The following is a 19,508-nucleotide window of genomic DNA, read 5'->3' on the forward strand; positions in this document are numbered from 1 at the left end:
GTTTTTGGATCCCATTGGATTATAAACTTAGCGTAGGTGTTTTCTAGCCTCTGTGGCATTTGTGATCTGGCTTCAAACCTTCCTTACCTTCCATTAGTAATTATGTGCTCAAGGAATGCAAATTAGATATTTGCCCCAAAACTTGCAATATTTTTGTAGGTATTTTTGTCGAAATTTAAGAAAAAATTTATCATCATAAAAATACTTCATGGACTATAAATGACCTTTTAGAGCAATATCTTAGCAAGAACATTTGTTTAAAGTGCAGGTCAAATTCATGCATCTAATTTCAGAATTACAGCATTGTTTAGGAGAAACAATGACAGCACAAGATTCTTTTTGTCTGATCTTTTTTTTTATTTTTATTTTTTTTTATTTTTTAGTCAGTACTTTATTTTTTTCAAGGTTTGATTGTATGCCTTGAAAACTTAATATTGTCTGATCTTTTGAGATAGGCTCTCACTTTGTAGCCCTGACTATCTCAGAACCTACCATGTTCTCCGGGCTGGCCTCCGTCTCTCAGAGATCTGCCTGCCTGAATCTCCTAAGTGCTGAGACTCCAACACCTCATCCAGCCGGATTTTCTACATGTTGCCTAGTGATTGTTTTTTGCCAATGGCCAAAAGCAAAGTGGCCTGACTAGTGCTGACTCTGCCTTGATTCAAATTTTCTCATACATAAAGTTAGAAGTTTGACTTAAACCTAGTGTAGACTAGCTCCAATTTTATATTTATTACAGTTATGTGTTTTTTTTGTTTTTGTTTTGTTAGTGCTGGGAATCAAATCCCCGCCCTATTTTTATTAAATTAGAGTCTATTGGTAGAGTCTTTTATTACTAATGAAATTTCAGCAAGGTAGCTCATACCTTTAATCCTAACATTTGGGAAGCCGAGGCAGGTAGGTCTATATTTAAGGCCAGCCAGATCTACATAGTAAGTTCTAGGCCACAAGTGCTAACTAGTGAGGCCCTGTTCCAAAAACCAAATAAACAAATTTTACTTTGTGAGGAAATAAAGTATTGTTTGATTTTGATGAAAGCTTCTTTCTCTCTTTCTAGGAGTTTCAAGAGCAGCTGAAGATCACTTCCTTTAAGGACCTGGTAATCAGGGACAAAGAGGTCACTGGAGCATTAATTGCTTCTCTTATCAACTGTTACATCAGAGACAATGCTGCAGTGGATGGCATTAGTCTACATCTGCAGGACACCTGTCCGCTCCTCTATAGCACAGATGATGCGGTTTGTTCTAAGGTGTGTGTGGCTGCCTCAGTGTTTTCATGTGAGGCCCCATAGTGATGAGTGGGATGGAGAATCTCGGTCTTTCCATAGATCTCCTCAAGATCGTTCTTAATGTTCCAGTGTCAGAATCCTCAACTAAGAGATGGGGTGAAACACATGGTTCTTAAAAATGCATGTACACTCTCTTAAGTGTTACATATTGATGATCTTTAGCAGTATTTTTAGGCCACCATTTAAAACACAAAGCATATAGGACTGGACAGTGGTGGTTTTGGCTCAGTGGTTAAGACTGTTTTTCCAGAGGACCCAGGTTCAACTCCCAGAACCCAGATCGCAGCTACTACTGTCTATAAAACCAGTCCCAAGGGTTCTGTTGTTTTGACCTGACATTCATGGGCATCAGGAACATGCTACACAGGTATACATGCAAGAAAAATACCCACACACATAAATTTTAAAAAGGTAAAAGTTAGCAATTAAGGGGAAAAAAATCACTTAATTTGATAGTTAAGAAAATTGGAGTTTGTTTCCTTCCTTAGAAAATAAGGAAAATGACTAAAACTTTAAGTAAATTTGGAGTGAATCAAAGTTAATGAGGCAATTCTTATTGATCCTTTCCTACAGGTGAAAAAAAAAATTTAAGTGTCACATGATGAACTGCCTGCTGACCAATAATGTATTGACTAGGCAAGAGCATTCCCAGACAAGGCTATCTGGGAAAGACTAGCTAGGACTATTTTGGTCAAAAACTTTTCTGCCTAAAAGTAAGAAGTAAGTTTGTAGAATTTTTATTTATAATGATAATAAGCCACATGTAAATTTAGACAGACTAAAACATATGGACAGCATCGTCTGCCTGCTTGTTTTTGCCTCTGTTTAAACTTTTGTCTTCTCTTTAGGCAAATGAGCTTCTTCAGCGTTCCCGACAAGTTCAGAGTAAGGGCGAGAGAGAGAGAATGCTAAGGGAGTCCCTGAAGGAGTACCAGAAAATTAGCAGCCAAGTAGACCTTCCCAGTGTTTGTGCTCAGTATAGGCAAGGTGAGCACCAAATCCTTCTTTATGTTTTCTTAACTCAGAGGACACAAGGCCGTGTATGAATACAGCATAATGATTTGGAGTCTCTTCTCAGAGGCAGATCTTCTAGCATCTTTGGCCAGAGTGATACTTTGAATTGTGAGATTTGCTTTAATTTTTCATTATCATACTGGAGAGCAAACTAACACCTGTACATGTGAGACAAGTGCTTATTTCTTTTCTGAGATATCTTATATGTAACTCAGGCTGGCCATGAACTGAACTCGCTGTAGTCAAGGATAGTCTGGGGTTGCTCTTTCTGCCTCCTTCAAAGCCTGACTTTATGCACGTGCCCCTGTTTCTGGCTAATACATTTTTGGAGTTTCAGTTCTTTTTAAGCCATACTACTAAATGATACTTAATTTTAAAATGCCTAGAATTTTTGACTAATTTTAAAAGTAAAAACTTAAGTATGAGCACAGGTTTGAACAACATGTTTTTTTTCCTCTGAACTTGTTTATTTTATATAGCAAGAGTTTTTTTTCCCCCCAAAGAAGGGATCCATTAATATCTGCCCTCTAGCCATATTAGACCTTTTTTTCTATAAGTAAGCACATTAGAAATATTTTGCAGTGCCATTACCAGAATAACAAGTGTTTAACAGCAATGCAGCATTCCATTCTTGAAAAGCGTTTGCAGCTTAGTAGTAAGCTCTAAGCCCTTGGCCTTTGCTTTTCCCATTAGTTCGTTTTTATGAGGGTGTGGTGGAACTTTCTCTTACTGCTGCCGAGAAAAAAGATCCTCAAGGTCTTGGACTCCATTTCTATAAACATGGGGAACCAGAAGAGGATGTAGTTGGTCTTCAGACTTTCCAAGAGAGGTGAGTTCTCAACCCTTAGATGATTGTTGGGCTTTTAGAGACAGCCCTTTCATTGTATAAAATTTTTTTGATATCATTAAAAAAAAAAAAAAAACATTTCAAGTACAACCCTTATAAAATTAACTATGTTCTCAGTTAAAAAGAACTGGGTCTTTATCATAAAGTCCTAAATCCAGGTTATAATTTTAGCTTTATGAAAATTGAGAAAGCGTGTTTTGTGTGTTTATGCATGTGATATGTACATGTGTACATTGGAAGTCAGGTAACCTGTTTCCTGTCACTCTCCAATCTTCTCCTTTAGGGGGCTTCTCACTAAAGCTGCAGTTAGGCTGGCAGTCAGCAAGTCCAAGCAGTGCTGGAGCTATTAGCATGGACAGAGATGGCCACCCCTGCATTTTCACATGGGTCCTGGAAAATTGGACCCAGGTCCGCATGTTTGCGTAGCAGCCAGTTTTATTTGCTGAGCTGCCTTCTCAGCCTTACAAATGGCTTTGTTGGTCTTTACTTTTTGAAATGTGTATCCCTTGTCAGTCTGGAAATCTTTGTAAACCAGTCTGGCTGCAAACTCGGTGATCAGTTTCTCCCTTCCTCTCAAATCCTGTTTCTTATAAATGGTTTTAGTTCAATACCCGTGGGATTGTCTTCCTTTTATCCTTTTTTTTTTTCTTTTTTTAATTCTTGTAGTTTTTGAGATCTCTATTTTGAGAGCAAAACTGGCTCCCCTCACACCTGTTCCAGGTGAAAATAAGTTAAGTTTGTTTGTTTATTTGTTTTTCAAAAAGGAAAGTATTAAATGGCCACAAATCTGTAGAGATTTAAAGAAATATACCAAGTAGTTTTCAGATCTTTTGAAAATATATTGGATTTTTTAAAAAGAGAGATAAAAGATGTAGGGTGAATTGATATAAATGTCATCATCATTTTATGTATATGATGTTTTACCTGCATCATTTTTTGTGCCTGATATATTTTTGACTGTCTTGGAGGTGCTGGAAATTGAACCCTAGTCATCTGGCAGTGTGGCGGGTCATTAACCACTGAACCATCTCTCCAATTCCAAACAAGCTTCAAACTCAATGCTGCCTCAGCCTCTGGTTAGATTTTGAGGCATTAACATAAAGACTGTCTGTCTGTTTGTTTGTTTATTTGTTTGCTTGATTGTTTGAGATAGGGCTTATATATCCTGGCCTGATAGATGAGAAAACACGTTCTAGTTAAACAACGTGATTGACCCTTTTCTTTTTCAGATTAAACAGTTACAAGTGCATTACTGATACTCTTCAAGAACTGGTAAATCAAAGTAAAGCAGCCCCTCAGTCTCCTAGTGTACCCAAGAAGCCTGGTCCTCCGGTGCTGTCATCTGACCCCAATATGCTGAGCAATGAAGAAGCAGGGCATCATGTAAGGGACAGGCGTGCTTCCTGGAAGTGGGCTGGGTAGTTGAGGCATAATCACTGGGAATGGTAGTTGCTCTTCTTACTGCTAAACTTGTCTCCTTGTCCTAAGGTCAGTGGTGGGGTGTGGGGAGGGTGTTATCAAGCAAGTAAGCCTTTAGCCAAGCTAATTTTCACTGTTTTCTTTTAGTTTGAACAAATGCTTAAATTGGCTCAGCGATCCAAGGATGAGCTCTTCAGTATTGCTCTTTATAACTGGCTAATACAAGCTGACCTAGCAGATAAACTACTACAGGTGAAAATACTGTTTGTGCAATATAGTTTGTCAATTTATATTCCCAAATTACATAACAATCGTTCTTGTAGATATATGACATTTGTTTTTTATCCTATGTATAACATATAGGTGTTAGCATGTGGCTAAGTATATAACTTACTTTTCTAAGAAGCAAAATATCCTGTTTTAATATTGTTTAGAGGCTGATTTGAATAGTAGCATTGTCTTTAAATTAGGCTCTGTCTTCAAGTCATTTGAGTACTTGGAACTCAATCTGTAGACCAGGCTGGCCTCAAACTCCCAGAGATCCCCCTGCCTCTTGCCTTCTGAGTCCTGGGATTAAAGGCATGTGCCATCATACCCAGCCAAAGATTTTTTTTCCTAAGAATTATTGTTCATTGATGTATAAATTTAAGACTTGGGACTTGTCAGTGCCAAGGGCACCTTTTGAGCCAGTAACTGTATTATCAAAGTTCATTAAAAGAATTAGAATTAGAAATGAAATTAGAATCTATCTTTTACTAGTGTGTTACAGAAAGTTCTCTATTAATTAGTGTAACAAAAATCACTTAATGAGTAAATTTTCCACTTCACCTATTGATATTGGATTCGGTTTTCCATATTTTCAAAAAACAAGGCACACACAAACCCATAAACACATAAAAACACTGGTTTCTACTTTAAAAGCACCTAGGTGATTGCAAACATTTTCTGTGTGACTGTAATTTCTAGATTGCATCTCCATTTCTGGAGCCACATCTTGTCCGAATGGCCAAAGTGGATCAAAACCGAGTTCGCTATATGGATTTACTCTGGAGGTATTATGAGAAGAACAGGAGTTTCAGCAGTGCTGCTCGGGTTCTGTCCAAGTTGGCTGACATGCACAGGTGAGGAAGGCATCAGAATCTCAGAGTAGGGCTCTGTGTGTGTGTGTGTGTGTGTGTGTGTGTGTGTGTGTGTGTGTGTGTGTGTGTGTGTGTGCGCGCGCGCGCACACCCACCCGCCTACACTGTAGAAGCATCAAATCTTCTAGAACTTGATCTGTGAGCATTTGTCAGCCAACTGACTTGGATGCTAAGACATCTCTTTTAAGGCTTTATTTAGTTTTAGCATGTTTAGTTTAGTAGGCTGGAGAGATGGCTCAGAGGTTAAGAGCACTAACTGCTCTTCCAGAGGTCCTGAGTTCAAATCCCAGCAACCACATGGTGGCTCACAACCATCTGTAATGAGATCTGATGCCCTCTTCTGGTGTCAGTGACAGCATGCTCATATACATAAAACTTTTTTAAAAATTAAAAAGATGTTTAGTTTAATTGGGGTAGAGATAGTGACTACAGGGAATCTTTTAAATGCACAGAGAACTTTCCGTGTAACTTTTTGGGGTGAGCAATTAAAGGAATGCAGTACCCCTGGCAGTGAGGCCTTGTAAAGAAAGGAATCTGGTTTCTCTCTGATGCAGATTAGACCTGGGTTTGCATCTATTTTCTATTATATTCATCTTTGTGTCGGGTGTCCTGCATAGGTGTGAAGGTCAGAGGACAACCTGAGGTAGTCAGTCTCTCTTTCCACCCTGGGTCAAAGTTGATTTGTGAGGCTCAGCTGAAATTGCCTGTGTCTACAGAGTTACCTTGTCAGCACCTTGCAACTGGTTTATCTGACAGTGATTGAATGCTTGTTTCGTTACTGAGACAGTTTCATGCATATGTGATTTCATACTATCTCTAGGATCTCAGCTCTTCAGAGGGGTGTCAAAGTAGTCTTGGGAGTCCATTGAAGATGGGTATCAGGACTCTATTGAGTCCCCAACCATTAAGGGACATTCCGATTAAATATTCCACACTGTTATGTGACAGTAGATGTCCTCTGTTAAAAGTTAATCCATATGAGTGAATGCTAGACAAAGTGCATGGAGTCTAACGGGCTGTACTCCTCATGTGGCTCAGTCCCATTTCATACCTGTGACATCTTTAAAAACAAGAGTTAATCCAGTTGGCCTGTCAGTCATCTGTCCATGAGTCTAGTCCACAGGAAAGCTAGTTCACATGAAGACATGCTAGGGACAGGGAGTTCCCTTAATCAGATAATTCTCTTACTCTTGAAGAAACCACTGCCTCGCTTTAGTCACCTTTCTCAGTCATTGTTTTTCTTTTTTGTCTATCTCTATCTATTTTTCCAAAGCCTCGAATTCCCCAATTTTTTGGCCTTTATCATTGTATCTGTGCTTAGCCTTTATGCTACACAGATCTACCTGCCTTTGCCTCTGACTCTCCTAGCTCCTCACATGACCACTTCTAATAATAATAATGATTCTTTACATTTGTTTAAAAGCCTTTTCTGTTCTGTTTTTAAATAGTATGTCTTTCTTTATATATTTGAATCTAGATATGTATTGAATATTTAAGATTTTAAGAAACTGTAGCTAAAATTACAGATTTTCCTTCCTAGCACAGAAATTTCACTTCAGCAGCGACTAGAATACATTGCTCGAGCCATTCTTAGTGCAAAAAGTTCCACTGCTATTTCATCCATAGCTGCAGATGGTGAATTTCTGCATGAATTAGAAGAGAAAATGGAAGTAAGTACTAAATACTTAGGCCTCATCACTGTTACAGTGTAGCTGCCATGGTTACACTACTGTCTATTCATACCATGATTCAGATTCTCCTGAAGTCATTATTAATCCTAAATGATTGATACGCTTATGAATGTGCACTTGTTGTTATGTTAGGCTGTAAATGTTAAGGAAACTGTGTTTGGGACATCAAGGTATAAATTGGAAGATTCTTCCTTAGTTTATCTACAACTTTTGTTCTTCATTTTCTCAACTGGTTTGCAGCAGGTAGATCATGTGGTATTTATATATTCTGGGATCTAATAAGTAAATGTAAGGAGTAGACTGGGCTGCTTAACTAAGATTTAAAAATCTTCTGGTTGTCTGAAGGAAGGAGCTTATTTCTACAAGAATTAGGCAAATGTCCTTCCGGCTTTTCCTTTCAGGTTCACCTTAGAAATACAGACTCTTTCTATCTTTTTATTTTATTTTATTTTTTAAAGATTTATTTATTTATTATATATAAGTACACTGTAGCTGTTTTCAGACACACCAGAAGAGGGCATCAGATCCCATCACAGATGGTTGTGAGCTACCATGTGGTTACTGGGATTTGAACTCAGGACCTCTGGAAGAGCAGTCAGTGTTCTTCACCACTGAGACATCTCTCCAGCCCCAGGTTGTGTTTTCTGATGCTACAATTCCCAATGATAAAATTGCTTTATCTCATGGAGGAAGGCAAGATAAACTTGACAAGATAAACATTTACTCTTTACAAACCACAGCTCTGACATAAAATGTTTGACTTCCTTTCTTTCTCACTTCTGGAGTGATTTAGATCCAATGGCATTGGTAGCTGGAGATCCAGCCTAGAAATTTGTCTGTCCGTGATTATTGGGTTACTATTGGCAGTGACTTTGGGTAGCAAATGTTCTTGTCACAGCTCTTTTCCTGTGGCATCAGTTACCTTGAGAGGATAGTCTCTTGCAGTATAAGTCTGTAGTGTTGATATACTGTCTCACTTTAGCCAACTTAAACCTTTAGACGAGAGATTATTTCTTCAAGTACCTGAACCTGTTGAGTATTACGAAAATACTAATACATCGGATTTTCTGTTGAAACTAGGTTGCTAGGATCCAACTTCAAATACAAGAGACACTACAAAGGCAGTATTCACATCATTCTTCAGTGCAGGATGCCATCTCTCAGCTGGATTCTGAGCTCATGGACATCACTAAGGTAAAACCCAATGATACTCCTATGATAGTTACTTTGTTTTTAGAAATCTTGGGGTGGGCAGTGGAGAAATAGAGATTGATTTGCTTCATGGCAACATAACTAAAGCTCTCTCTGACAGCTTGTCCCCTGCTAGGTTCCAGCTGCTGCACACGACTTTAGTATAACTCCTAGAAAAGGCAGAGCTGCTCCTGCCAGACCAGTCACAGTAGCAACCTTGTTAGCCTCATATGACTCCTGTTAAAACCAGTAGGCGTTTCTGTTGTTGCTGTTTTTATGGATAAAGTTTTGATTTGGTATTTTGAGACAAGGTCTCACTGTGTAACCCTGCTGGTGTTGTGGCATTCCTGCCTCTGCTGGCATTTCAGGCATGTGCCATCACACCGAGCTTAACACCAGATGATTAATAGCCTTATTTGTTTGCTTATCTAGTTGAGCCTCTTTCTCTCTGCATGGTTTTTACAGTGTCTTCTCCAGTAGACACTCTTGTACATGGCTCCAAGTGATTTGTACATGGTGTCTCTGTGTAGTGTTGCTTGTCCTGGAACTTGCTCTATACACCAAGTTAACCTCGAATTCCCAGATCTGCCTCCCAAGGGCTGGGATTAAAGGTGTGCAACACTGTAGCCCAGCATTTCCCACTGATTCTAGGATATGAAGCAGCATCCTAAAAACTGAAACTTTGACAACTAGCATGATACTGCAAATGGAAAACTCCACACATGATCTTCTGTGATGAGTCGCCAGCGGAATACCTGGGGTTGTTAGTAATTTCCCTGGGACTCCATGTATAGGATATGTGAAACATGCGAACCTCACATTTAAACTGGGCTCCCATCCCTAGTGTATTTTAAGTGTGTGCACATATTTTAAAATACGTGTTTCAAAGTATTCTCTATAACGGCTACTCAACTTATAAGGTATTTTATATATTTTAGAAAAATATTTAATTGTTTTTAATTGAAAGGTACACTTCACTGTTAATCTCTAAACACAGACCAGTAGTTAAATGTTTAATTTTGGAATTTCTTTCCACAGCTTTATGGAGAATTTGCTGACCCATTTAAACTTGCAGAATGTAAACTTGCAATCATTCATTGTGCTGGTTATTCAGATCCCATCTTGGTACACACACTTTGGCAAGATATCATAGAGAAAGGTAAGTGCTCAGTTTAGATACTTTACTTCATAGTTTTTAGGGATCCAGATGAATACAAGCTGCTAACAGTAGCTTATGGCAGTGGGCTATGCATACCTACTAAAAGGGATGTGGAGGACGTGTGCATACAGTGGACAGGTGATTGTACAGTGTGACCTGGTGAATATTTGTGGTAGACTGTGTAGTTCATTTGATGTATACCACCTCATAAATAACTCACACACTTCACTCAAAATCTTGTAACCAGTGCTATTAGCCATTTACCAGTCACCAGTGAGACATGTATCAGAAACTCTGAAGCACAGAATCTGCTAATTACAATGCAGATATCAGTCCTGAAGTATTTTGCATCTTTAAGCAACTAAGTAGCCAATGTAAACATTTCACATTGAAAATAATTGTGATTTATCTTGACTTGTCTCTTCCAGAATTGAATGATAGCGTAACGTTGAGCTCATCAGATCGAATGCATGCTCTTAGCCTCAAGCTTGTCCTCCTTGGTAAAATCTATGCTGGCACGCCTCGTTTTTTCCCTCTGGGTAAGCGTTGACCTTGCTGTCTTATTTTCTGTTTAATAGTTTTTCTCTATTGGAAACCTTCATTGGCCTAGAGAGTTTCTTTTTGCTATTCTTTTTACTGTTTTGTTCAGTAGTTTTCATTCTGACTCTCCAGGGGTGAAAAAACCCTGAAGGATAACCAAATTTATTAGTGAACAGTTGACTATGAAATGTTTCCTTGAATAGTTTTTCAAGTTTTTATGTCATTTTGGGGGATTATGTTTACAGATAAACAATATAGTTTAAGTGATTAGACTGTAGGAGAACCAACCAATGCAAGTATCAAATAAAAAATAAGAATGGCTAGTGATTTTGTATATCAGTAGTAATTTGAGATTCAGCTGTTCTATTGCATTAAAGTGATGGGCTTGTGTGTGTGTGTGTGTGTGTGTGTGTGTCTGTGTGTGTGTGTGTGTGTCTGTGTGTGTGTGTGTGTGTCTGTGTGTGTGTGTGTGTGTGTGTGTGTGTGTCTGTGTGTCTGTGTGACAGCATTTTGCTCTGAAACCCATATTGACTTCAAACCCGGGCTGTTCTTGCCCCAGCCTTCTGAGTACGGACCAGGATCACGGGTTTAAAGATGTGCACCATACCTGATCATTCTTCATCTCACCGTCTTTCTCAGGCTTCTCACTTCCTCTTCCCTTTTGTGTGTGTGTGAGTGTCTTGAATTTGAACCCATGTCCTTTTATGTGCACCTCTTGTGTTTTTTGAAATAGGTTCTAGCTATACAGTCTAAGCTGGACTTAACCATGGGATCCAAGCTGTGTATTAGCATGCTGGCTTTTTTTTTTTTTTTTTTTTTTTAAAGAACACATAAGCTAAAATTTTAATAATTTGAGCTTGCTTCTAAACCAAATATGCTGATTGTAATTGTTATGAGCCTATTGATAACTCACTGTTTTCTCTGCTATGAAACAGTATCACTATGAGGTAGGATGCTGAGTGCTTACATAATTTTTAAAAAGTATTTAGAAGTATTTATAATCGCACATTAAATTACCTATTTGATCTGTCTTGCCTTGCTTAGGGTTTGGCCCAGGCAGGGCCTTGTACATGTTAAGGAAGTGACACTGAATTATTTATCATTCCTAACTCTTCCGCTGTTTTTGAAATGAACATTCAGATGTTGTCAGAGATACTCAAAACTGCCTTGTGTCTGTGCCTCTTCAGTAGTGGGGAAATAAGGAAAGTGGCTATGTAGGGGCACTTGATGCTCTTTCAGAGCACCTGAGACCCAAGTGTAAATTCGTAAATAACCTCTTCTGGCCTGCATAAGCTCCTAAACAAACATGGTACACATAAAGTCATGCATATTATATGAAAGCAAAATTAACAGATTGGTTTATGTATTCTTTGGACTTTTTTAATCAGTATGAGAAAATAGTTACATTGGGACTACTTAAGGGACATTGGCTTGGATTTAGATTCTTAATTTGTATAAACCTGTGGAGTTTAGAGTAGTATAGGTTCAATGGTTTAGCAAGTCCCAAGTTTGTATCTTTGTCTATTTGATGCAATCTTGTTGTGTAGAGGGTTTGTGGATTGAGTGTTGAATATATAAACCTGTATGAAAAGCTATCGGGCTGTAGTTGTGTTTATGTTAAGTTTTGGGGTAAATGAACACCCGGGAGGGGGGTGGAAAGCAGGCAGAGGAAGACTGCCAAGGGAAGGAAGTTGAGCTGACAGGGTTGGGCTGTGAGGGCAGCTCAGATTGGGTGACTCCGCATCAGGGTCGGGCTTGAGGAGTGAGACCTCATCAAGGCCGATAGAGATAAACCATTGTTTATTTTTAATATTACTGCAACAAGACTTCACACAGATCCAGAAAGCAGAGGTGGGCAACATTCTAATTGTTACAGGCTAGCCTGGTCTACATAGCAAGTTCTAGTCCAGCCAAGGTTTCATAGTGAGATCCCCAACTTTAAAAGAAAAGAGAAGAATCTTAATATTTGCTCTGACATGGTAGCGCACACCATTAATCCCAGAACTTGGGAGGAAGGGACAGACTGGTCTAAATAGTTCCAAGACAGCTGTATAGAGACCCTCCCTCAAAGGTTCAAAGGTAGGTAGGTTGGTAGGTAGGTAGATATATTCTATAGTAAGCATATGTTCAGGTGTTATTTTGTTATCAGCAATAGCACTTATCCATAAATATTTATATGGTTGCTTTCAAATTTCAAGTATTATAATTGTAAATTTATTTTAAATTAAAGCCAGGTGTTTGGTGTTTGCCACGTAATCCCAGCTGTCTAGACAATGTGACAAGATCAAATATTTAAGGTTAACCACTGTGTAGAGATTTTGAGGCCAACCAGTGTATGGTTTTAAGTAAACTCTGCATCAAAACCATTAAGTACATGAAGGATAGAGTATTAAGAATATATTTTACTGCACTCAAATCTTTCCCAGGCCTGCTGCTTGGTGCCGGTCTGGGGACAGGCAGTGCTATAGCAGAGCAGAGGGAATCCAGACGGTCGCTTCTATCTGTTTTGTGGCTGTCTCTACAACTCTGCCACACTCCTTAGCGGGGCGGGGAGTGAATGTGTATATTTATTGTTGGGATGCAGTAGTTCTTTACAACAGACTGTTGAGTATATAGATTTTCCTTGAATAGAGGTATTACTCTTATCAAGTCTTCTCCAGTAGTGAAATTATTCTCCACATTTTTCATATTTATAATTTCCTCTTAATATCTGTGTATAATCTGACCTGGTCTAACTGTAGGACACTTTCATTGTCCCCAAAAGGACCTGTAGTTTTCACTCCTCCCCTCTAGCCGTAGACAACCATGAAAGTTTACTTTCTGTCTCCCATCAGCATGCTATATTTTACTTTTATTATTTTTCTTCACATTTTTTATTTTGTTTTTTGGTCCTGGAGATTATACCCAAGGCCTTCTACATACAAAGAGCCTGCGCCCAAAGTGATGTGTTTATTATGTTTTTGTTTAGAAAGATATGCTCACATGGGTGTAGGTGTTTGTGCATACAAACATGAATATGGAAGTCAGAAGACTTCCCTTAGAATTATTGTGTGGGGTGGGGAGAAGGAGATAGCCTGGAGAGTTTCTGGTTCTTGATTGGCAAGCAAGCCACAGGACCCAACCTATCTCTGGCTCCTCAGTGCCAAAATTACAAGCTCATACCACATCTAAATCTTTTTTTTATGGTGTCAAAGTCATGTTTTAATACCTTAAAGAAAAATGTTTTCCCTAATGACCTACCTCACTGGCCCTCAAACGTGTGAAATTCACTTTCAGGTGGACAGTCTGGGACTTGATAGTTGGCTGGGCAGTGAGAACACTTGCTCTTGCCACGTGCCTGAGTTCAGTTCCCTGCATCCATACGGGTGCTCAAAAGCTGTGCGACTGCAGTTCCAGGAATGTGACACCAAGTAATACATGTGGTATATATGCATGCATGCACGCATAGCACTCATATCGTTAAGCAATAAAAATGATTCTTTTAATCATTTCTATTTCTGGCTTTCCCCACAGATTTTATCATACAGTTCTTGGAGCAGCAAGTTTGTACGTTAAACTGGGATGTAGGGTTTGTGATACAGACCATGAATGAAATTGGCGTGCCTTTACCTAGGCTACTAGAAGTTTATGATCAGCTCTTCAAGTCAAGGGTAAGGAAAACAATGACCTTCTGTAACTGATTTTTCCATGATACAGAGGGGGGTACTTGGACTGCATATATAGGTATCTATCATTTAGGTTAATGTTTTCAGTGGACATATGCTTCAATGGTGCAAGTAAAATAAACCTTGGGCTCTTAACTGAGAGTTGTTTTGCTGTATATTTTGCATTGGTAAACATAATCATTTATATTTACTCTTGTCTTCATACATAATCCGATTTCTGGGGATCAAATCCTTGCATGTTTTATGAGTGCTATACCACCAAACTATAATTCTCAGCTACTTGATTTAAGCTCTCAAAATAACAGCACATTTATACATGTCTCTTGTAAGAGATAGGAAGATAGTCAGCCAATAAAGTGCTTCTCATCCTAAGGTTGATTCCTTAACTTAAAAACTCAATGCAGTGGTGTATCATTATATTCCCAATACTGGAAAGACAGACAGGTGCATCCTGGTGCCTTCTAGCTGTGTGTCCAATGAGACACCTGTCTGATTGTGTTGTTAGTGTGTGTGTGTGTGTGTGTGTGTGTGTGTGTGTGTGTGTGTGTGTCCACCCAATAGTGGTATCCGTGCTTTTTGGTTTCCTGAGACAGGGTTCTGCCTTACATAGTCTAAGATGGCCTTAGCTTCCTAAGTGCATGACGTGGCACAGCAGCTATCTTGTAGCAGTGTCCTCTAAGGCATTTTGCCTTGTTCACTAATAACTCAGCTGAGCCACATAATGGGAATAATACTTCATCATACATTACTAAAAGACGATGGAGACACCAGCATGTTCTAGTTATGTGGGAAATAACAGATTACTGTTCTGTAAGTTTCTTTTACTCTACATTCAGACTGCATAAATGCAAAGGAAAGTGGGCCACAGTCCATAGAAATAGTGTTTTTTCCTTTAATTTCACATTATATGCTCTAATGATAAATCAATTCTTTGTAAAAGTATCATAATATAGTTTTTTTCCTTATTTTTTTTAAACTTTTGTTTGTTTTTTTGATACAGGGTTTTACTATGCAGCCCTAGCTCTAGCTGTTCTAGAACTCAATATGTAGACCTGGCTGGCCTCATTCTCACAGAGATCTGCCTGCCTTTGCCCACCAAGTACTGGAATTAAAGGTGTGCACCACTAAGCCCACATCTGTCTGTCTCACAAATAATGGTCTTTTTTTCAAATACTGACCTTAATCTAGTACATAATTTAGAAACTACATATCCGGTTTGGGGTTGTTGGTTTGTTTTGTTTTGTAGCTTTGGCTGATCTAGAAGTAAACTCACTGAGATCTGCTTGTCTCTGCCTCCAGTGTATAAGGATTAAGGATATGCACCACCACGTTCAACTTCTAATGTTTTTTAATAGAAATTTTGTGTGGACTCCAAAGACTAATCAACAAATAATTAGGAAAAATACACAAACACACACACAGTTGAAAAGTTATGAGAGACTGTGTCTGTGTATATATGCATACGATATATATACATATATACATACATGTTTTTTTTCTCTTCCTAGGATCCATTCTGGAACAGAGTGAAAAGCCCACTGCACCTTTTGGATTGTATCCATGTACTGTTGACAAGATATGTTGAGAATCCTAGCCTAGTCTTAAATTGTGAGAGGTAACTATAAACTAAATATTGTATTTCTAGTATGTACCTGGGTGAAGAGTTGGGAATGGATATGGAATGCTCTAGACATTACAAAGGAGCATTAGGGACTGTCTTATATACATTAGCAATAACTATTTGGGTAATAACCTAACCGTTAGCATTCATAAAAGATCAGAAAATTTTCATCTGTGGTGCTAGATTTTCTAAAGTGAAAATTTATAAACACTGTGTGTTTCTTTGTTTTTGGTGTTATAACATAGGACTAAGACATTTTGGTTCTACATTTGTGTGATTTTAAGGAAAAGTCTTTTTAAAAACCTGAGAGAATGTAAATATTAACAGGAATCATCCTTTACTGCCCCCTCGGCTAACAATCTTCAGATTGAAAATGGTGCTTCAGAAGTAGCTGACCGTGCTAAGGCCCCCTTCTGCTTTCAGCCACTTACTGTTTACTGAGCTATCTTCTCCTTGCTTTTCACTGGGACTTTAAGAAAGTTAATCAAATCTTGGACTAAAACAACTCTTTGAGATACATGGGCTTAAGTATAGCTGGTTGAGGGTCTGAAGCAATCAAGGGCTCAGTGATTAAGAACACTTTCTGCTTTGGCTGAGTTGCTGAGTTCACGTCTCAGCAACCACATAGCAGTTCAGGACTGTGGCAGAGTGGGTGTCTGGTGCCCTCTTCGAGCTTCTGAGGGTACTGGAGAGGTACATGGTGCATGTACAAACATGCAGGCAAAACACTCATACACATGAAAATAAATGAGTAGATATTAGACAAACAAAAGTAAATGAGTGACCTGATGTTTTTCTCATCACAGGAGAAGGTTTACAAATCTCTGCCTGGATGCCGTCTGTGGTTATCTGGTTGAACTTCAGTCAATGAGTTCTTCAGTAGCAGTTCAAGCCATCACTGGGAATTTTAAATCTCTCCAAGCAAAGTTGGAACGGCTCCATTGATTACTGTAGTATATTTTCTTGCTTGCATTTTGTTCTGTAAAATAAAAGCTCAGATGGGTCCAGAAATCAGGTGTTGTATACTTAAGAATTTTGGTAGACATTTTTTTTTTAATGATAGTCATCTACAAATAGTGCATTTGCCAAATGATTTGTTTTATGACTAGTATTTTTTTTTAATTGATAACTTGGGCCCAGATATGTAGTTCAGTGGTAAAATGTTTGTATAGTATGTAAAAAGCCAGTGCTACACATGGACACATCAGTTTATAAAAAGCTGAAATAAGATTATGTATGATTCTGACACACAAAGATTTTGAATTTTACTAATGGTAACAATTTTTGAGTTTGTATTATTTATCTCCAGATTTGTGTCAGTATTAAAACTTGTAGGCTATGCCAGGCTTGGTGTCCATGCCTTTGAATCCAGTACTTGGGGAAGCAGTGGCAGGTAGATCTCTAGGACTCACTGAAATTTCTAGGCAAAGGACCTTGTCTTTAAAAAAAAAAAAAAAAAGTATAGGTTCTATAACAGTTCTTAATTATTCATTTTTAAGTTAATTTTTTAGAGATCTCCTGAACCACTAATTTTATCAATTATAGTCCTTTCTGTTTTTTCTTTTTTTTCTCTCCCTCTCACCATAAATATGTACATTAGACTTATGTATACATTTATATATGTGTGTGCAGGATGTGTATGTTTGTTGTATGTATATACAGGATTGTTTGAGCATGTGATAAACTTGTAACACTTGTTTGTATTTAACACCTTCACGATCAGCCATCTGAGATGGCTCTTTCCTTTGATCAGTCTGAGCACCTGTGGAGGTAGGTTGCCAGTCTAGTCAGTTGAGCTACAATTCAGCCATGCTTGTGCAGTGACTTCTGTTTCCTTAGAATCCTCACTGTCAAACTGTCTTAAAGTCAGTAACAGCAGCAACATCCAGAGTGTCTTACAAATTAAATCCTGGGTCTCTGGTCAGATCCACCAAACCAAAAACTGGCATAAATGGCTATCTTCCTGTTTTAACAACCCTTCCAGATTCGTGTCCCATTGATGATCCTACTTGTAAATCCTCTGTTTCTATATGGATGAGTTTCCTCTCTGATTTGTTTTTTTTAAACCCTCTTTTTTTTTTTTTTTTTTTTTTTTACCAATAACCACAACACAAGTGTTATCCAAGACATAATGTATAAAGCAATATTTTTAGTAATCTAGTTTGGTTTTGTTTTTGGTAGTGTTGGGTTGAATACAGGGCTTTCCAGCTGAGCAGGTAAGTATGCTTCCACTGAAGGTATATCCTCATCCCCTGAATTATCATGTTAGAAGAACTAACTAAACTTTAAGTGTTCCAAATTATTATCAAAGACAAAAGGAAAGACTGAGAATTACTAAGGCTAACCAGGAAAAGAAAAAACAACTGCTCTCTACTTCTTAGTTGTCTACTTATTTTTGCAACAGATGCTGACATAGCCTACGCTAGTGAGAAACTCTGACTGCCTAGAGTGTTCCTGAATTTCCCACCCTCCAGGCTCCACCACCTGAGTGCTCACTAGGTATGCGTCACAGTGCCCACTTTTTGTGGTGCAGGGTGTTAAACCCAGAGTTCCATATGAGCACCTTAGCAACCGAGTTATGTTCCTCGTCTTCAAACACCACCACCCCCCCCCCTTATTTTTGACAAGGACTCACTATATAGCTCAGCCTAGCTGCAAACATAGGCTTATTCTCCCGCCTCAGGCTTCCAAGTACTGGAAATCCAAGTGTATGCTACCATACCCGGCTTCCACTCTTATTTATGCAATTGGGAGTATTGTTGTCAATGATAAAGATTGGATGGTTTTGTAAATATATTTTATATATTTCAACTTTTATCTTTTTCTGAGATTATGGATTTCTTTTTCCACAACACCTTAGAATTCAGTTCCACTTTCACCTACAGTCTTTGAATATATATTTCATAAAAGATCAAAGTAACGCTGATTGGGTGTCACTACCTCATATTTTTCAGTTTTTCATCTTAAGAAACTTTGTAGTCTATAAAATAAATGCATTTGATATATTAATGGTTTTATGCATTTAAAATTCTGTCATGCTTATTTTAAAATGGTCTTGTTTAAATGCTTTAATTTAGATGTGGATCCATTTCTGCTAGAAATACATGACACTATCTCCAGCTCTGTTGTAAGCGTGTTTACGTATTAATATGTGTGTTATATATACTTAATCATCTGGGTGAGGTAGCTCTTGCATCTGTTCACTATACTTAGGATGTTCAGTAGGAGTGTTGAGAATAGATATGGCTGTACACACATATGCACAGTGTCTAATTAGATCTGCAGGACTCTATGTCAAAAAGGATGTAATTGACAACTGTCTGAACACAACCCCCTTTATTATTACAGTATATTTACAGGGAGCTTAAGAGTTTTAGTTCCACAGCTGATATTTGCAATGGCCTTCCTAAAAGGAAAGACACTGCTAATCCATTGTTGCTAAAAGCTGAACATTCATCAAATGACATCCGTCTAAATACCCTATCCATTCAGATGTCTGATTTGAACCTCGAAAGGGATGCTAACCTGGAAGTCATTGGTCAGATGTAACAATGGCAACATTCTGGCATATTATCCATTATGTAAGTATGTTCCCAGACTTTGGTCAGTAAGTATTGCATATGTACAGGCAATGAATAATTCTTAGGAGAGTTCATTGATTGTGATGTATTTTTAGATAGTTTTTGTATGGCAGAATGGTTAGGGAAGAGACAAACTTCATTTATGCAAGACACACATTATTGACCTGATTCTCATGCAATATGCACTTGGTAGGTTTTTAATTGCTAACTAGTGACTTCTTCATTGTACATGGAATCACATTGGCTTCTGTTTATCTTTTATAGTTAGTTTGATCTCAGAAGTCTATCACAGATTGTTTATTCTCTTCCTTGAGATATTTTGTATCTCCATGTTGTCCCTCTCTTTCACTAGT

The 19,508-nt window shown here is 38.2% G+C and overlaps 1 protein-coding gene across 1 annotated transcript in view; it reads left to right on the forward strand.

The window, feature by feature from the left end:
* The window catches only part of NUP155 (nucleoporin 155), a 43,885-nt gene extending 25,310 nt beyond the window's left edge, over positions 1–18,575 (forward strand). The window contains exons 23-35 of the mRNA XM_080933592.1: positions 1,058–1,249; positions 2,137–2,275; positions 2,996–3,131; positions 4,379–4,532; positions 4,716–4,820; positions 5,535–5,689; positions 7,248–7,377; positions 8,479–8,592; positions 9,628–9,748; positions 10,177–10,287; positions 13,802–13,938; positions 15,462–15,568; positions 16,381–18,575. Of these exons, the coding sequence (XP_080789718.1) occupies positions 1,058–1,249; positions 2,137–2,275; positions 2,996–3,131; positions 4,379–4,532; positions 4,716–4,820; positions 5,535–5,689; positions 7,248–7,377; positions 8,479–8,592; positions 9,628–9,748; positions 10,177–10,287; positions 13,802–13,938; positions 15,462–15,568; positions 16,381–16,519 (1,740 nt within the window). The 3' untranslated portion in view covers positions 16,520–18,575. The remainder of the gene's footprint in view (positions 1–1,057; positions 1,250–2,136; positions 2,276–2,995; positions 3,132–4,378; positions 4,533–4,715; positions 4,821–5,534; positions 5,690–7,247; positions 7,378–8,478; positions 8,593–9,627; positions 9,749–10,176; positions 10,288–13,801; positions 13,939–15,461; positions 15,569–16,380) is intronic.
* Positions 18,576–19,508: the final 933 nt, after the last annotated feature.

Source organism: Micromys minutus (assembly GCF_963924665.1).
Source record: "Micromys minutus genome assembly, chromosome: 20".
Taxonomy (NCBI): domain Eukaryota; kingdom Metazoa; phylum Chordata; class Mammalia; order Rodentia; family Muridae; genus Micromys; species Micromys minutus.